The 16888-nt window shown below is 38.1% G+C and overlaps 1 protein-coding gene and 1 long non-coding RNA gene across 11 annotated transcripts in view; one reads left to right on the top strand and one right to left on the bottom strand.

The window, feature by feature from the left end:
• The window catches only part of LOC309609923, a 477943-nt gene that overhangs the window by 250796 nt on the left and 210259 nt on the right, over positions 1-16888 (bottom strand). The window lies entirely within an intron of this gene.
• The window catches only part of ABCC9 (ATP binding cassette subfamily C member 9), a 151897-nt gene that overhangs the window by 85635 nt on the left and 49374 nt on the right, over positions 1-16888 (top strand). For all 10 annotated transcript variants that reach the window (XM_082351869.1, XM_082351874.1, XM_082351872.1 and 7 more), the window contains 4 exons: positions 3062-3158; positions 13086-13315; positions 14168-14316; positions 14535-14604. In XM_082351869.1, the coding sequence (XP_082207995.1) occupies positions 3062-3158; positions 13086-13315; positions 14168-14316; positions 14535-14604 (546 nt within the window). The remainder of the gene's footprint in view (positions 1-3061; positions 3159-13085; positions 13316-14167; positions 14317-14534; positions 14605-16888) is intronic.

Below are 16888 nucleotides of genomic sequence, written 5' to 3'. Positions count from 1 at the left end.
ATTATAAAATGAAAATGCTTATATCAGCAAATTTCTGAAAATATCAAGAAATTAAAATGTATTATTTCATAAAGGAAAAAATGATCTATGTTTCAATAGCAAAAGGAAGATAAAAAGTCAGACAAACCATGGGATTGCTCTGTCTTCTGCAGCTTTGCCAAAGATCTCAAAAGTAAACTACAAACTTCTCAAAATATGTAAGAAAAGATATATGTGAAAGTCTTTAAGTAGACTAGGACAAATCACAGAACCTTTGAAATGAGGATATTCATCAAAATATGACAATGTACAATTGGCAAGAGCCCACTTAAGAATTATGCGGTGGAGTGCTTGATTGTAAACTTACTGGGATGGCTCCAAATGACATTTTTTCAGTGGTCTAGATGCCAGGGACAAAAGAAAATGATGTAAGCTTAAGGAGTGGACCATTTATGGTTTACTTTGGAAAGAAGATCTGGAAAAAGACAGAGAGAGAGAGAGAGGACGCTCTTGGTTTGATTTTATAGTAATACTGATTATTGAGCAAGCCAGGAAGAAAGTCCATTACATTGTGTTTAGAAATGAAGTGATCACTCAAGATAGCCTAACTCTGTAATTAAAGACAGATCACAGGGTTATAAATCAGCTGAGAGAGATATGGAGCAAGTTAAGGTGCGGAAAGGGCAAATCCAGTTGCGGGGTGAACCAGTGGCCAGTAGAAGCCAGCATGAGCCATGCACCTGCCCAGAATCCTCACCTGGGGCTGGAGGGAGGTTACTGCCACCCAGAGAAGGGCAGGCGCCTGAAATTCATCTGAAGCCAGGGAGAGTCACACTGTGGGGAGTAAGACCGCAACACCTTGGGGAAGTTTTCATAGAAACAGCTTCTGAATATGTTCTGTGGCAGGATGGGGTGTTTGCCTAGAACACTGGTTCTCAACCAGGGTCACTTTTGTCTTCTTGGGGACATTTGGCAACATCTAGAGACATGTTTAGTTGTCACAGTTGGGGAGCAGGTGCTACTGGCATCTAGTGGGTAGAGGACAGGGGTGCTGTTAAACATTCTACAGTGCACAGGGCAGCCCCCATGACAAAGAATTTTCTGACCCAAAACGTCAGTAGGTTGAGAAAGGCTGGCTTAGAGCCAGAGCAGATCAACCAAGTGGACAAGGGAGTGAAACTAAAGAACTCACAAAACATCCCATCTCAGGGCTTTAGACAGATCTGTCAGTTTAAGGGTTAAGGGCTAAGGGGGAAAGAATATGTTAAAAGGATAGAAATGGCAGCTATGAAAAGGAGAAGTTTATAACACTTTTAGCTGATTTAAATGTTATTAAAAATTCTATCTTGGATGGCATCACCCATTGTCTTCATAATGTTATTAAGCAAAATAAAGTAGCATCTTTGGACATTTCTTCCCCCAGCCTCCAACCCTCACCTTGACCTGACCCTTCACAGGCATTCAGTAAATATTAATTGGATGAATGAAACTAAATTTGTATTTACTTAATCCAGATATCAACACAATTTAAAATATTTAACCTCAAATGAGCTTAATATGAGTATTTACTCATAAGAAAAATGACTAAAGATTAAAGTCCCCAAGACGTTAAATCTTTTGTTCACACAGATTGGTGAGTTGAACAAGAACCAGATCTTCTGTTTTTCCATGTACAGGTTTATTTCATTTTGTTACGCTATGCACAAAGGATCAGGTCCTTTTTAATTTGGGGTTTTATTTACTCTCATGTACAAGTGTTGGTTTTCATATCATTAGGCACAATTAAAAGCTAATGTAAATGTGATGAATTGGGAGATTGGGATTGACATATATACACTAATATGTATAAAATAGATAACTAATAAGAACCTGATGTATAAAAAAATAAATAAAATATAATTCAGAAATTCAAAAAAAAAAGCTAATGTAAAATTGTCTCTGAAAAAATACTATTCAAGAGACACTTTCGCTTTTACTTTTTTTTTAATTCAAGAACTTGGAAGCGACAGAGCCTTCTAGAATAGCAAGTCTCCTAAATCACACATGTTGTATGAGGCCAAACAAACAAAAACAAAACAGGACCACTATCTAGAGACTGATCACCAAAGATTATTGGTTTATCAGTGTCACAACTGTGATTTTTTTTTTTTTTATGTCAGCATGTACAGGAAGCTCTCAAATTACCATAGATTTGAAAAGTCTGTGGGTCAGTTATTTGGAACTCAGAATGCGTTTCCCCACAGAAACAGGGACATGGTTAGTTTCCCAGACTGTCCTGCAGAAGCTGATTTAACCCACAGCATAACTGAACTGATGCTACTCGTCCAGTTACGAAGCCAAGGGGGCGGAGTGTTGGAAGCAGAGAACTGGAGAAAACAAAATGCTTTTCCCTTTCTCAGCACAGGACAAGTCAGGAGCAACCCTTAAAAATTTGCAAAGTTTGTTTTTGCCATTTTTCTCTTCTTTCTGCTTATCTTCCCTTCCCAGGGCTTTCTCCTAAACTGCTAGGCAGCTGAATACCCTCCTTTCCCATTTGCTTCAAAATTACCCACCTTTCTTCAATTTCTATTGAAGTCCCTTTGTTTTGTGCCGTTCCCTTAGTGAGATAATCAGTCAGAAATTCATCTCGATTTAATAATTCGTAATATTAGTGGATGACTGATAGTGCTTTAACCGATCCAGAAACACATGCATTTTTCAAGGAAGATATTTGTTAACATAGATGACTTTAGTTAGAAAAATTACAGGAGTACGTGAAAGTGACATAAAAGAGCAATGGTGGATCCAGGCTTTAAGGCTAGGGGAGGCGTCCCCCTGCCCCTGGGGTCAGCTCCATCACTTTTTTTACTACTTTTCCTGGCTTCTTACTGCCCTACACCTCTGAGCTCTGAGACATTTTCCACAAACCTCAGGCATTACTCCTGTGACAGGAGTTGCCCATCCATCTCTAGCGTGAACAAAGAGCCCAAGATCCGGAAAGGTAACTAAGAATTGGTTCTTGGCACGTGTGGGTCACTGATTGATAAGTAGAACTTGACTGTGGCTGTGAACTCCTTGAATGATAGCACAGTGTTTTCTGTAGGATATGGAAGCTGACCAAACAACTTTAGAGAGGAAAACACTTCGAAGAGCCATGTATTCAAGAGAGGCAAAAGCCCAACTGGAGGATGAAGATGAAGGTAGACCTTTTCATATATCTGACACATTCAAACGGGTAATAGGATGTGAGGGTCTTTCTTTGGCAAATGATGTGTGAATATGTCAGTGAGGAACGACTAGCCACTTTGCAGCAGGGGGAAAGGCCAAATCAAATACATAAAACTGAAATGGAAAGAATACGAGTGAAGGAAAGGTGTATGCAATCAACCAACAAGCATCTTCAGGGACTTCCCACAGTGTGTCTTAGTATTTTTGTGTTGTGCGTGAGAGAGAGCTGACAGGACAACAGGTCTAGACCGTTGTTCAGATAAATTGGAAAGGTGTAGTATAATAAAATGTCTGTCCTTTGGAAATAAACAATAAATGGGGAATATGGAGAAAATACTGCTTTGAAAGACTTATACTTGAGTCAGTAAGTTCTTATGGGGTTTTCATGATAACACAGCAATGAAGACTAAGGGAATGAGAAAGCTGTTTGTTATGTTTCAGTTTTCTGGATCTAGTAAGGTATAGCAGGGAAAAAAGGTTTATGGGAAATTTGAGGAATAAGATGAAATAGTTACATGACTTTGACATTTGTTACTGAGAAGTTTGTAAGATAAACCACACTTAAGTCCGTACAGTAAATGCACTATACTTCATTTTTCCTACATGGTTTTTGCTTAAGAACACATTTCTACAAGCCAATTAAGAAAGAGAAAATTATAATTTCAAACTGAAGGACACCAAAATATGTTATCTTTACTCATCATATGATAAATATTGTGTTTCAAAAAATACTCATTAAGTAAATAAATAAATGAATGAAGAAATGAATTTTGTACTCCAGTTTCCTAGATTTAAGAATTTTTTTTAACATTTTTATTGGAGTATAATTGCTTTACAATGTTGTGTTAGTTTCTGCTGTATAACAAAGTGAATCAGCTATATGTGTACATATATCCCCATATCCCCTCCCTCTTGCATCTCCCTCCTACCCTCCCTATCCCACCCATCTAGGTGGTCACAAAGCACGGAGCTGATCTCCCCATGTGATTCAGCTGCTTCCCACTAGCTATCTATTTTATATTTGGTAGTGTATATATTTCAATGATACTCTCTCAATTCATCCCAGCTTACCCTTCCCCCTCCCCGTGTCCTCAAGTCCATTCTCTAAGTCTGCATAGAGAATGGTTCATCAGAACCATTTTTTCCTTTTCTTTTTTTTAGATTCCATATATATGTGTTAGCATATGGTATTTGTTTTTTTCTTTCTGACTTACTTCACTCTGTATGACAGACTCTAGGTCCATCCACCTCACTACAAATAACTCAATTTCGTTTCTTTTTATGGCTGAGTAATATTCCATTGTATATTTGTGCCACATCTTCTTAATCTATTCATCTATTGATGGACACTTAGGTTGCTTCCATGTCCTGGCTATTGCAAATAGTGCTGCAATGAATATAGTGGTACATGACTCTTTTTGAATTATGGTTTTCTCAGGGTATATGCCCAGTAGTGGGATTGCTGGGTCATATGGTAGTTCTATTTTTAGTTTTTTAAGCCCCCTCCATACTGTTCTCCATAGTGGCTGTATCAATTTACATTCCCACCAACAGTGCAAGAGGGTTTCCTTTTCTCCACACCCTCTCCAGCATTTATTGTTTGTAGATTTTTTGATGATGGCCATTCTGACCGGTGTGAGGTGATACCTCATTGTAGTTTTGATTTGCATTTCTCTAATGATTAGTGATGTTGAGCATCCTTTCATGTGTTTGTTGGCAAACTGTATATCTTCTTTGGAGAAATGTCTATTTAGGTCTTCTGCCCATTTTTAGATTGGGTTGTTTGTTTTTTTGATATTGAACTGCATGAGGTGCTTGTATATTTTGGAGATTAATCCTTTGTCAGTTGCTTCATTTACAAATACTTTCTCCCATTCTGAGGGTTGTCTTTTCATCTTGTTTATGGTTTCCTTTGCTGTGCAAAAGGTTTTAAGTTTCATTAGGTCCCATTTGTTTATTTTTGTTTTTATTTCCATTTCTCTAGGAGGTGGGTCAAAAAGGATCTTGCTGTTTTATGTCAGAGTGTTCTGCCTATGTTTTCCTCTAAGAGTCTGATAGTGTCTGGCCTTTCATTTAGGTCTTTAATCCATTTTGAGTTTATTTTTGTGTATGGTGTTAGGGAGTGTTCTAATTTCATTCTTTTACATGTAACTGTCCAGTTTTCCCAGCACCACTCATTGAAGAGGCTGTCTTTTCTCCATTGTATATTCTTGCCTCCTTTATCAAAGATAAGGTGACCATATGTGTGTGGGTTTATCTCTGGGCTTTCTATCCTGTTCCATTGATCTATATTTCTGGTTTTTTGCCAGTACCATACTGTCTTGATTACTGTAGCTTTGTAGTATAGTCTGAAGTCCGGGAGCCTGATTCCTCCAGCTCCATTTTTCTTTCTCAAGTTTGCTTTGACTGCTCGGGATCTTTTGTGTTTCCATACAAATTGTGAAGTTTTTTGTTCTAGTTCTGTGAGAAATTACATTGGTAGTTTGATAGGGGTTGCATTGAATCTGTAGATTGCTTTAGGAAGTATAGTCGTTTTCACAATGTTCATTCTTCCAATCCAAGAACATGGTATATCTCTCTATCTGTTTGTATCAACTTTGATTTCTTTCATCAGTGTCTTATAGTTTTCTGCATACAGGTCTTTTGTCTCCCTTGGTAGGTTTATTCCTAGGTATTTTATTCTTTTTGTTGCAATGGTAAATGGGAGTGTTTCCTTAATTTCTCTTTCAGATTTTTCATCATTAGTGTATAGAAAAGCAAGAGATTTCTGTGCATTAATTTTGTATCCTGCCACTTTACCAAATTCATTGATTAGCTCTAGTAGTTTTATGGTAGCATCTTTAGGATTCTGTATGTATAGTATCATGTCATCTGCAAACAATGACAATTTTACTTCTTCTTTTCCGATTTGGATTCCTTTTATTTCTTTTTCTTCTGTGATTGCTGTAGCTAAAACTTCCAACACTATGTTAAATAATAGTGCTGAGAGTGGTCAACCTTGTCTTGTTCCTGATCTTAGTGGAAATGGTTTCAGTTTTTCACCATTGAAAATGATGTTGGCTGTGGGTTTGTCATATATGGCCTTTATTATGTTGATGTAAGTTTCCTCGATGCATACTTTCTGGAGAGTTTCTACTATAGTTGGGTGTTGAATTTTGTCAAAAGCTTTTTCTGCATCTATTGAGATTATCATATGGTTTTTATCCTTCAGGTTGTTAATATGGTGTATCACATTGATTGATTTGCGTATATTGAAGAATCCTTGCATTCCTGGGATGAACCTCAATTGATCATGGTGTATGATCCTTTTAATGTGCTGTTGGACTCTGTTTGCTAGCATTTTGTTGAGGATTTTTGCATCTATGTTCATCAGTGATATTGGTCTGTAGTTTTCTTTTTTGTGACATCTTTGCCTGGTTTTGGTATCAGGGTGATGGTGACCAGGTGAATGAGTTTGGGAGTGTTCCTCTTTCTGCTGTATTTTGGAAGAGTTTGAGAAGGATAGGTGTTAGCTCTTCTCTAAATGTTTGATAGAATTCACCTGCGAAGGCATCTGGTCCTGGGCTTTTGTTTCTTGGAAGATTTTTAATCATAGTTTCAATTTCAGTGCTTGTGATTGGTCTGTTTATATTTTCTATTTCTTCCTGGTTCAGTCTCAGAAGGTTGTGCTTTCCTAAGAATTTGTCCATTTCTTCCAGGTTGTCCATTTTATTGGCCTATAGTTGCTTGTAGTAATCCCACATGATTCTTTGTATTTCTGCAGTGTCAGTTGTTACTTCTCCTTTTTCATTTCTAATTCTGTTGATTTGAGTCTTCTCCCTTTTTTTCCTGATGAGTCTGGCTAGTGGTTTATCAAGTTTGTTCATCTTCTCAAAGAACCAGCTTTTAGTTTTATTGATCTTTGCTATTGTTTCCTTCATTTCTTTTTCATTTTTTCTGCTCTGATCTTTATGATTTCTTTCCTTCTGCTAACTTCGGGGGTTTTTTGTTCTTCTTTCTCTAATTGCTTTAGATATAAGGTTAGGTTGTTTATTTGAGATTTTTCTTGTTTCTTAAGGTAGGATGGTATTGCTATAAACTTCCCTTTTAGAACTGCTTTTGCTGCATCCCGAATGTTTGGGGTTGTAGTGTTTTCATTTTCATTTGTTTCTAGGTATTTTTTTATTTCCTCTTTGATTTCTTCAGTGATCTCTTGGTTATTTAGTAGTGTATTGTTTAACCTCCATTTGTTTGTATTTTTTACAGTGTTTTTCCTGTAATTGATATCTAGTCTCATAGCAGTGTGGTCAGAAAAGATACTTGATACGATTTCAATTTTCTTAAGTTTACCAAGGCTTGATTTGTGACCCAAGGTATGATCAATCCTGGAGAATGTTCCATGAGCACTTGAGAAGAAAGTGTATTCTGTTGTTTTTGGATGGAATATCCTATAAATATGTTAAGTCCATCTTGTTTAAAATCATTTAAAGCTTGTGTTTCCTTATTTACTTTCATTTTGGATGATCTGTCCATTGGTGAAAGTGGGGTGTTAAAGTCCCCTACTATCATAGTGTTACTGTCGATTTCCCCTTTTATGGCTGTTAGCATTTGCTTTATGTATTGAGGTGCTCCTATGTTGGGTGCATAAATATTTACAATTGTTATATCTTCTTCTTGGATTGATCCCTTGATCATTATGTAGTGTCCTTCTTTGTCTCTTGTAATAGTCTTTATTTTAAAGTCTATTTTGTATTTTATCAGAATTGCTACTCCAGCTTTCTTTTGATTTCCATTTGCAGGGAATATCTTTTTCCATCCCCTCACTTTCAGTCTGTTGTGTCCCTAGGTCTGAAGTGGGTCTCTTGTAGACAGCATATATATGGGTCTTGTTTTTGTATCCACTCAGCCAGTCTATGTCTTTTGGTTGGAGCATTTAATCCATTTACATTTAAGGTAATTATCGATATGTATGTTCCTATTACTATTTTCCTAATTGTTTTGGGTTGGTTTTTGTAGGTCCTTTCCTTCTCTTGTGTTTCCTGCCTAGAGAAGTTCCTTTAGCATTTGTTGTAAAGCTGGTTTGGTGGTGCTGAATTCTCTTAACTTTTGCTAGTCTGTAAAGGTTTTAATTTCTCTGTTGAATCTGAATGAGATCCTTGCTGGGTAGAGTAATCTTGGTTGTAGTTTTTTCCCTTTCATCACTTTAAATATGTCTTGCCACTCCCTTCTGGCTTGCAGAGTTTCTGCTGAAAGATCAACTGTTAACCTTATGGGGATTCCCTTGTATGTTATTTGTTGTTTTTCCCTTGCTGCTTTTAATGTTTTTTCTTTGTATTTAATTTTTGATAGTTTGATTAATAATTGTTGGTGTGTTTCTCCTTAGATTTATCCTGTATGGGACTCTGCGCTTCCTGGACTTGATTGACTATTTCCTTTCCCATATTAGGGAAGTTTTCAACTATAATCTCTTCAAATATTTTCTCAGACCCTTTCTTTTTCTCTTCTTCTTCTGGGACCCCTATAATTCGAATGTTGGTTTATTTACTGTTGCCCCAGAGGTCTTTGAGACTGTCCTCAATTCTTTTCATTCTTTTTTCTTTATTCTGCTCTGTGATAGTTATTTCCACTGTTTTATCTTCCATGTCATTTATCCATTCTTCTGCCTCAGTTATTCTGCTATTGATTCCTTCTAGAGAATTTCTAATTTCATTTATTGTGTTGTTCATCATTGTTTGTTTGCTCTTTAGTTCTTCTAGGTCCTTGTTAAATGTTTCTTGTATTTTCTTTGTTCTTTTTCCAAGATTTTGGATCATCTTTACTGTCATTACTCTGAATTCTTTTTCGGGTAGACTGCCTATTTCCTCTTCATTTGTTTGGTCTGGTGGGTTTTTACCTTGTTCCTTCATCTGCTGCATATTTCTCTGTCTTCCCATTTTGCTTAACTTACTGTGTTTAGGGTTAACACAGGCTGCAGGTTTGTAGTTCCTGTTGTTTTTGGTGTCTGCCCCCAGTGGGTAAGGTTGATTCAGTGGTTTGTGTAGGCTTCCTGGTGGAGGGGACTGGTGCCTGTGTTCTGGTGGGTGGGGCTGGATCTTGTCTTTCTGGTGGGCAGGGCTATGTCCAGTGTTGTGTTTTGGGGTGTCTGTCTACTTAGTATGATTTTAGGGAGCTTCTCTACTAATGGGTGGGGTTGTGTTCCTGTCTTGCTAGTTGTTTGGCATGGGACGTCCAGCACTGGAGCTTGCTGGCCGTTGGGTGGAGCTGGGTCTCAGCGTTGAGACAGAGACCTCTTGGAGAGCTCTCACTGATTGATATTACGTGGGGCCTAGAGGTCTCTGGTGGTCCAATGTTCTGATTTCGGCTCTCCCACCTCAGAGACTCAGGCCTGACATCAGGCCAGAGCATGAAGACCCTGTCAGCCACACAGCTCAGAAGAAAAGGGAGAAAAAGAGAAAGAAAAATTATAATATAAAACAATTAAAATTTTTAAAAATTAAAAAAAATATTAAAATTAAAAAGTAATTAAAAAAAAGAAGAGGGCAACCAAACCAATAAACAAATCCACCAATGATAATAAGTGCTAAAAACGATACTAAGATAAACATAAAGATCAGTAACTAGTCAGCCGCAGACAGCAAACCCCAAGTCTACAGTTGTTCCAATGTCCACTGCCTCAATTTTGGGATGCTTTGTTGTCTATTCAGGTATTCCACAGACACAGGGTACATCAAGTTGATTGTGGAGATTTAATCCGCTGTTCCTGAGGCTGCTGGGAGAGATTTCCCTTTCTCTTCTTTGTTTGCACAGCTCCCAGGGTTCAGCTTTGGTTTTGGCCCCACCTCTGCATGTAGATCAAGCTCAGGCATCTGTTCCCCACCCAGACAGGACGGGGTTAAACCGGTGGCTGATTAGGGAGCTCTGGCTCACTCAGGCCGGGGGAAGGGAAGGGTACAGTAGTTATAATTGGAATGCGGGGCTGAGCCAGCGGCAGCAGAGGCCAGCGTGACTTTGCAGCAGCCTGAGGCTTGCCGTGTGTTCTCCCAGGGAAGTTGTCCCTGGATCATGGGACCCTGGCAGTGGCGGGCTGTGCAGGCTTCCGGTGGGAGGGGCGGTGTGGAGAGTGACCTGTGCTCGCACACAGGATTCTTGGTGGCTGCAGCAGCAGCGTTAGCATTTCATGCCAATCTCTGGGGTCCAAGCTGATAGCCGTGGCTCACGCCCATCTCTGGAGCTCATTTAGGCGGTGCTCTGAATCCCCTCTCCTCGTGCACCCCGAAACAATGGTCTCTTGCCTCTTAGGCAGGTCCAGGCTTTTTCCCGGACTTCCTCCCAGCTAGCTGTGGTGCACTAGCCCCCTTCATGCTCTGTTCATGCAGCCAACCCCAGTCCTCTCCCTGGGATCCGACCTCCAAAGCCCGAGCCTCAGCTCCCAGCCCCCACCCGCCCTGGTGGGTGAGCAGAGAATCCTCTCAGGCTGGTGAGCGCTGGTTGGCGCCAATCCTCTGTGTGGGAATCTCTGTTTGCCCTCTGCACCCCTGTTGCTGCGCTCTCCTCCATGGCTCCGAAGCTTCTCCTCTGCACACCCCGTCTCCGCCAGTGAAGGGGCTTCCTAGTGTGTGGAAACGTTTCCTCCTTCACAGCGTCCTCCCAGAGGTGCAGGTCCCGTCCCTATACTTTTGTCTCTGTTTTTTCTTTTTTCTTTTGCCCTACCCAGGTACGTGGGGATTTTCTTGCCTTTTGGGAAGTCTGAGGTCTTCTGCCAGCGTTCAGTAGGTGTTCTGTAGGAGTTGTTCCACATGTAGATGTATTTCTGATGTATTTGTGAGGAGGAAGGTGATCTCCACGTCTTAGTCCTCCACCATCTTGAAGGTCTCCCCTAAGAAAGTTTTAAAAGAATGTTTGGGGACTTCTCTGGCGGTCCGGTGGTTAGGACTCAGCGCTTTCACTGCCATGGCCCTGGAATTCAATCCCTGGTCAGGGAGCTAAGATCCAGCAAGCCACATGCCATGGCCACAAAAGCAAAAGCAAAAACAAACAAACAAACAAAAAGAATGTCTGGTGCTGTAAACAGACAGCCTCTAGAATTGCAGTTACTCTCTCCAGTATTTCAGTAGTGAATATAGCATTTGAGAGGCTGACTCTGCCCTGGGCTTGCTGTGTTAATCCATTTTCTCAGGTATAAAGTAAGATAATAATACTTTTCTTACAGAGTTGAAGGAAATAATTTATATCAAAGAGTCCAGTATGGTACGTATTACCTAGTAGATTGCTCCTCCTGGTGCTGTCAGTATGTCTGTTCAAGCCGCCAGGAAGGGAAAAAAGAAAGTAGTTGCCCATATTTTTTTCTACTGCTAACCATTGGCCAGTTCATCATCTGGACAGATTAGGTTCTGGGTAAGTGAAGAAATGCTGTCTTAACTGGGCAGCCATAGGCAAGCTGAAATTTCATTTAATATGGAAACAGAGAATAGATATTGAGGAAACACAGTCTGCAAGTTTCTACCCCTTTGATCATGCAAATTTCGAATCCTGTTCTCACACATTGGACCCACCCTTACCAAAGGGTAGATTATCTGAGACCTGTTCATTTTTTGTATCCAGCTTAAATATTAGGATCCTTGGTGATGCTCAGTCTTCCCATCATATCCACACTTAGATCTCTGTTGTCTGATAACCTGTAAACCAAATTATCTATCTTTCCTACCCACAACCTGCTCACTATACAGTAGTGGAGTGCATACAGGATGACTGCAATGAAAACTGCCTTTGGGAAAAGAAAGAATGGGAAATCCACAACAGTCACTAGACCATACGATTGATCAAATTTTGCTGCTCAGGAAATACCAAAATTCCCTGTCCTTGTAATGGAGTATGTTCTTAAGATAACCATCTAGAAGTTTCTAGGTGGCTTAAAGAGCTGAGAGGACATCCCTGCACATTGTCCTCTGTTCCCTGGCTTTGCCTTCTGGAAGGTTTCTTTTAGCCCATGCTCCTCCATGACCACATTTAAAACTAGCCGTAGAGATTATGGATTATTCCCTCTTGAGCTATGCACAAATTTCAGAGACTGTCTCCTCCTGGTGCAGTTTTACAAATTCAGAAATGTAGAGTTCAAAAAATTATAAATGTTTGCAGGCCTGTCATGTAGTGTTATTGGCAACACCATTCCTTCAATAACTTAGTGAACTTCTAGTCTATATTTCTAGTTAGTTTGATGTGTAATACATCAGCAAATTAAGTCATCCAGACATAGATTTTATGTTTATTTTTTCATTCACTCATTCTTTCTTTTATTTATTCATTTTCACATATTTTTTAACTTATTTTTTATTGAGGTAACATTGGTTTATAACATTATGTAAGTTTCATGTGTACATTATATTTCTACTTCTGTAGACCCTACAGCATGCTCACCACCAAAACAGTTGATCCCCTTTACCCATTTCATCCCCCTCCCCCACCCCTTTCTCTTCTGGTAACCACTACTCTGTTCTCTGTATCCATGGGTGTTTTTGTGTGGTTTGAGTTGTTCATTTATTTTGGTTTTTTTGGTTGTTTTTTAAATTATACATATGAGTGAAATTGTACAGTATTTGTCTTTATCTGTCTGACTTGTTTCACTTAGCATAATACCCTCATCAAGATCCATCCATGTTGTCACATATGGCGACATTTCATCTTTTTCATGGCTGAGAATTATTCCATTGTATATATACCACATCTTCTTTATCCATTCATCAGTTGATGGGCACTCATCTATTTTTTAAATGAAGTTTTTCCCTGCTAAAAGCATTTTAAATTTCTAAGACTAATATTTGTATTCCTATAAATTTGATGGAGGTTTGTGTGTAGAGGGTGGATAATACAAATTCTATCATCCCGTTGCCTGTCAGAAGATTTAAAAAGTGTTTTGTATGCAGAGGAAGAGGAAGAGGAAGATGAGGATGATAACATGTCCACTGTAATGAGGCTGAGGACTAAAATGCCATGGAAGACCTGTTGGCGGTACCTCACTTCTGGAGGATTCTTCTTGCTCTTCCTGATGATTTTCTCTAAGCTTTTGAAGCATTCCGTCATTGTAGCTATAGACTACTGGCTGGCCACATGGACCTCAGAGTACAGTATAAACAATACTGGAAAAGCTGATCAGGTACAGTGAAATGTTGAGATTAACAGCGATACCCTTTTATCTAGTTAGATACAAATACTCTATATGTCACAGGAATTTTGTGGTGTTTTTTTCTTTTGTTTTTAACTTATTTTATTGAAGTATAGTTGAGTTACAATGTGTTCATTTCTGCTGTACATCAAAGTGATTCAGTTGTATATATATATATATGTATATTCTTTTTCATATTCTTTTCCATTATGGTTTATCACAGGATAATAAATATAGTTCCCTGTGCTATACAGTAGGACCTTGTTGTTTATCCATTCTAAATATAATAGTTTGCAGCTGCTAATCCCCAAATCCCAATCCATACCTACCCCACCCTCCTCCCCCTTGGCAACCAGAGGTCTGTTCTCTATGTCTGTCACAGGACTTTTGTAATGATTCAATAAGTTAATTAGAGCAGGACCTGAAATATAGCATAAGAAGCATTTAAAGATAATGCTTGGATTTGGATTCAAGGGAGTTATACACATGATATATTTGTTTATGTGTAATATACACACCGGACTTTTGTTGTTGTTCTGATGGTATTTGATTTTAACCAGTGAATTAGCTGGTCATTCTGAGATTAGGGATAGCAAGAATGAGCTTTGTGATGTAAAAAGTCAAGAATATTTCAAACCAGAAAACAGACTCTAAGGCTTCATCTGCCCTTAGGCAAACCTTAAAGGAAGGTGAAGGAGTCTCCAAGAACTACACTCCTTCCACTGTCTAAATTGATGCAAGATAATGAAGTTGATATTGCCAGACTTTGATGTTGGGTGTTCTAGTAAGAAAAAACTCAGTTGATAATTTCTTATGAGCTTTCTTGTGTTGGCTGCTTTTTAGACCTACTATGTGGCTGGATTTAGCATACTCTGTGGAGCAGGTATTTTCCTCTGCCTTGTTACATCTCTCACTGTGGAATGGATGGGTGTCACAGCTGCCAAAAATCTTCACCACAATCTCCTCAATAAGATCATTCTTGGACCAATAAGGTAAAAAAAGTAGTTATTTACTTTACTCCCACACAGAAAAATCATAAAAACATACATTTTTAAACAGAAGTGAAATGTGAAATTTTAAAGAATTTATTCAGTCTTTCAGCAGATCAATAGGGATCTTCTCACCTTTTTGACCCCAAAATGACTGTTAGCAGTGTTTAGGTTCCAGATAATTTAGTATTATCATACATTCCAATCTGTTCATTCCCTAGATTCTTTGATACCACACCACTGGGACTGATTCTCAATCGCTTTTCAGCTGATACAAATATCATTGATCAGGTGAGTGCCCAAGTTACTTCCAAGTTCAAAAATAAATTTCTCAGTGTAAGCTAAATAACATTTTAAGATAAATCATGATTCCTGTTAACAATAGAGGATTTCTAAAACTTAAATGAAAGCCTGTTTGCATTCAAATCAATATTACATATATGCATAAATTATTTCTGGAATAAAATCTTAAAGGAAAACCTTAATTCAAAAACATTTATGCATGTGGAAGAGGATACTTAGAGAATCAGCATGAAATAAAGAGAAATCGCAAAGAATGAACGTTAAAATTTTTTATGTAAAAAGAAGTGATTTTGATCAATGTTGTATTTCCATTCACAGTGGAGGTGTTGTAAAGTTCTTAAAGCTTAGTATTAATGCAGAGTGTCTCCCAGAAGTAAAGAATGGAATACCAAGCTATCTTAGATGTCCTTTACTTTTGTTAGATTGGCTCTTTAATGAGAGAAACTTTAGATGGTGTGATATCTTAGGGAATATTTCAAGGATGCCCAGTTTAGTCTTAGGTCCTTAGGCCTCTAGAAGTTTGTCCTGAAGTTAAAGACCTCAAACTCTGAAATTGGATCACTCCATGAACTGACTCCTTAGGGTGATTGAGCAAAGACTTGGCAAATCCAGCCCTTTCCTTTTCTGATTTTCCAGAGTGACCTTAAGAACACCTAAATTACCATCAATTTAGTAAAAGAATGGTGCATGCAGCTGTCTAAAATGTATGCTGAAAAATTTTGATGTTTTCACAAAATTGGTGTCAGGTCATGCTACACCTAAAACACTTCCTAAGAAATACATATTGGAAAAGAAGAGACAGAACACTCCTTATTTGGAAGATGATACTATTGCTACCTAGAGAGTCCAAAACAGTCAGTACAATAAAGAACCAACTAGAAAGTTAAGCAGAATATCTACATAAGACGTACGATATAAAAGTCAGTAACTTTCTCTACACCAATTAAAAATTATGTGAAAAATAAATTTCACTTATAATAACAACAAAAACTATGAAAAGAAAAATAAACATAATATGAAGAAAAGTGATCCAACAATCCTGGAAATCATAAAAATCATATATATATATATATATATATATATAAAATTTCCCTATCAGATACTTAAAAAATACTATAAAATTAAAACACTCTGATGATCACAGAAAGCAAGCAGATCAAAAGAACAAAGTGGAGAACTCAGAAACACCAGCATATCTTGAATCAGTAAGAAAAGGAATATTTTTTCAGTAAAGGGTGTTGGGACAGTTAACTACCTATAAAATACAAAGCAAATTCACATGTAGTAAAGAGAGCCATCTAAAAACATAAAACTATAAAATAAAATGTAGGAGAGTAGTTTTAGAATTTTGGGTGGGAAAGGTCTTTATAAGTAAGACACAAAACTCAGAAACAATAAGAGAAAAGGCCAACAGAAATGACTCTAAAATTTTAAACTTCTATTGAGCCAAAAGCATCAGAGACATATTTAAAATGTAATAGATTCATTGGGAGAAAAACTGGCAACATATGTAAAGAAAGAGGATAAACATCCATGATACATAAAGGGCATCTAAAAATCAATAAGGAAGATAAACAATCCAATGAAAAATGTGCAAATAATATGAGCAAGCAATTAAATTAAATTAATAGAGGAATAGCTAAATACGTTTTTTAATGCTATGCAGCTGTTAAAAAGAAATAGATTTGTATATAGTGGCATGGGAAGGTTTACAATCCATCTTGTTCAGTAAAACAAAACAAGCAAATGGACAAATAAGGTTTAGAGTATAGTGCTATTTGTTTAAAATCCCACAAGATAAATAGGTAGATAGGTAAATAACTGACCAAAGATAAGTAGATAGGTAGATGGATAAACAATGGGAAGTGAGTGAAGTTGAAGGAGTGATGAATTGCTTATAATGAAAATGTTTGTATACTACTTTTGGAACTAATTATATAACTATGTTAATATAAAATTAATGATTTGGGGGCTTCCCTGGTGGCACAGTGGTTAGGAATCCACCTGCCAATGCAGGGGACACGAGTTTGAACCCTGGTCCGGGAGGATCCCACATGCTGCAGAGCAACTAGGCCCGTGTGCCACAACTACTGAACCCGCGTGCCTGGAGCCCATGCTCCTCAGCAAGAGAAGCCACTGCAAACCCACGCACCGCAACAAAGAGTGGCCCCCGCTTGCCGCAACAAGAGAGGGCCCGAGTGCGGCAGCAAAGACCCAACGCAGCCAAAAATAAATAAATAACATAAATAAATTTATAAAAACTAAAAGTAAA

The sequence above is a fragment of the Balaenoptera borealis genome, assembly GCF_965194805.1.
Source record: "Balaenoptera borealis genome assembly, chromosome: 13".
NCBI classification, from domain to species: domain Eukaryota; kingdom Metazoa; phylum Chordata; class Mammalia; order Artiodactyla; family Balaenopteridae; genus Balaenoptera; species Balaenoptera borealis.
This window is presented reverse-complemented; position numbering and strand designations above follow the sequence as displayed.